The following is a 1,730-nucleotide window of genomic DNA, read 5'->3' as shown; positions in this document are numbered from 1 at the left end:
ACACACACACACACACACACACTATATATATATATATATATATATATATATATATATATATATATATATGTTTACTTTTCCTTGTGTTTATCTTTGATGTATTGAAGGGCACGATTTGTATATGTCGCAATCAAACTCTTTAGGAGGTATATTAAAACATACCAAATCTGTTATTTACATGAAGATAGCACGCATATAATCGTCCTATTTTTTCGGATCAAATCTCGAAATCTTGATTGCTGAACGTATATATATTTTTCTTAGTCATGTAGATTTTCGGATAGGAGTATGATTTAGCTAAACCGTCCACTCTTTCCAGCTCTTAACATCTCAAAAGGACAAACTCTTTTAAGCAACACGCTATTTGGATGCTTCGTTTTGACGTTCAGAGTTTATTTTTGTTTCGCTCGAATTTATGATACGGGTCTGCTACTAGCAGATTGTCTTTCTAACTCTCTTTTAAATACCTTGAGTGTCCTCATCGTTGCCACACACTGCCGTACACAGCATACGTATGCAAATAAAACGTTATATATGACACCATCTAGTTGCCTCCTGCGCGAGCAGCTAGCATTTCGTTGTGTGTCAATACATCGATCTCACGGCGACCGGTAAACATACCCTTCTGACTGGCTCCCTTGTTGTTACCAGCCTGCTGACTGGGGGTGAACTTACCAGCATCCAACTGTTCCTGCGAGAAGTTACGCTCATTCTTCTCGGCGATCTTGGCACCCAAAACAGGTCCTTTAAAATTGTTCTTCTGTGCAGCTCGACCGACGGCGTGCAGTGTGATCACAACCTGGCCCATGTTCTTGTCCTCGAAAAGATCCACAGTCGCAAACAGGTCTGCAACCGGTACACCATACGCAGTTACGGCTTCCAGGAAGCTATTGATGTTCTCCATCTGTTTGAAGGCCATCTTGCTCGTGTTAACACGCTTGACGGCTCCGTCCTTAAGCGTGTTGGCTAGGTTACATAGTACCTGTCCATCCTTTAGGAACTCGTGCACACTCTGACCCTCAGCAGGTGACTGGTCAGTCACAGCTTTGAGCCACGCCATCGCCTCAGCCTCAAGTGCGAAGTCGTACTTGGCGGCTTTCTTGGCCTCAAGATCGGCATCCAGTCCGAAAGCTGTGTGTTTGTTAGCCATTTTGAAGTGAGGATTTTAATCGATATCAAACAGGAAGGAATGGATTCAATAAGAAGAATGCATCTAGAATTTATACGCAGGATTCCTGGCTTTGGGTGTGGAAAACATTTTAAACAGCTTCAGTTGATTTACTATAGGTATCAGGCGGTGACTGACTATCGTCTGGCGATCTGTCAATATTGTCGAGTACTTATGGTGAGAGATGGTGAGATAAGCAACACTTGATAATTTGCGTGTGGAGATCTGCGCGATTTGTGCTAGATTTGATTGGTCAATAGAATTATCGCCACGGTATATAAATAGATACGACTGTTACAATCCAAGGTTGCACTCCGACAACATCGTACGTAAACGGGAAACCATAACACAGTGCTGATGGTTTATCTCGGCGAAATGTAGTCATTGTCCGAGAGAATATGTAAACAGGAACGAGAACAAGATTCTATTCATATTTAAAAAAGAAAATAAAATAAAAATCACAATCAAAAACATTATTGACGATGTGTAAACAAATATGTTCATTATTTCAAAAATAAACAAATAATATAGTTTTTACTGTCGCCACTCGCGCCGACGCCAG

General features: G+C 41.0%; 1 protein-coding gene across 1 annotated transcript; it reads right to left on the bottom strand.

Moving 5' to 3' along the window:
* Positions 1-369: 369 nt before the first annotated feature.
* Positions 370-1,274, bottom strand: SARC_11591 (hypothetical protein). Its single transcript, XM_014294320.1, has one exon. The coding sequence runs from the start codon at positions 1,148-1,150 to the stop codon at positions 545-547; it is 606 nt and encodes a 201-aa protein (XP_014149795.1). The 5' UTR covers positions 1,151-1,274; the 3' UTR covers positions 370-544.
* Between the last annotated feature and the right edge of the window lie 456 nt (positions 1,275-1,730).

The sequence above is a fragment of the Sphaeroforma arctica genome, assembly GCF_001186125.1.
Source record: "Sphaeroforma arctica JP610 unplaced genomic scaffold supercont1.1772, whole genome shotgun sequence".
NCBI classification, from domain to species: domain Eukaryota; class Ichthyosporea; order Ichthyophonida; genus Sphaeroforma; species Sphaeroforma arctica.
The sequence above is the reverse complement of the archived record's forward strand: the minus strand, read 5'-3'. Positions and strand labels throughout refer to the sequence as shown.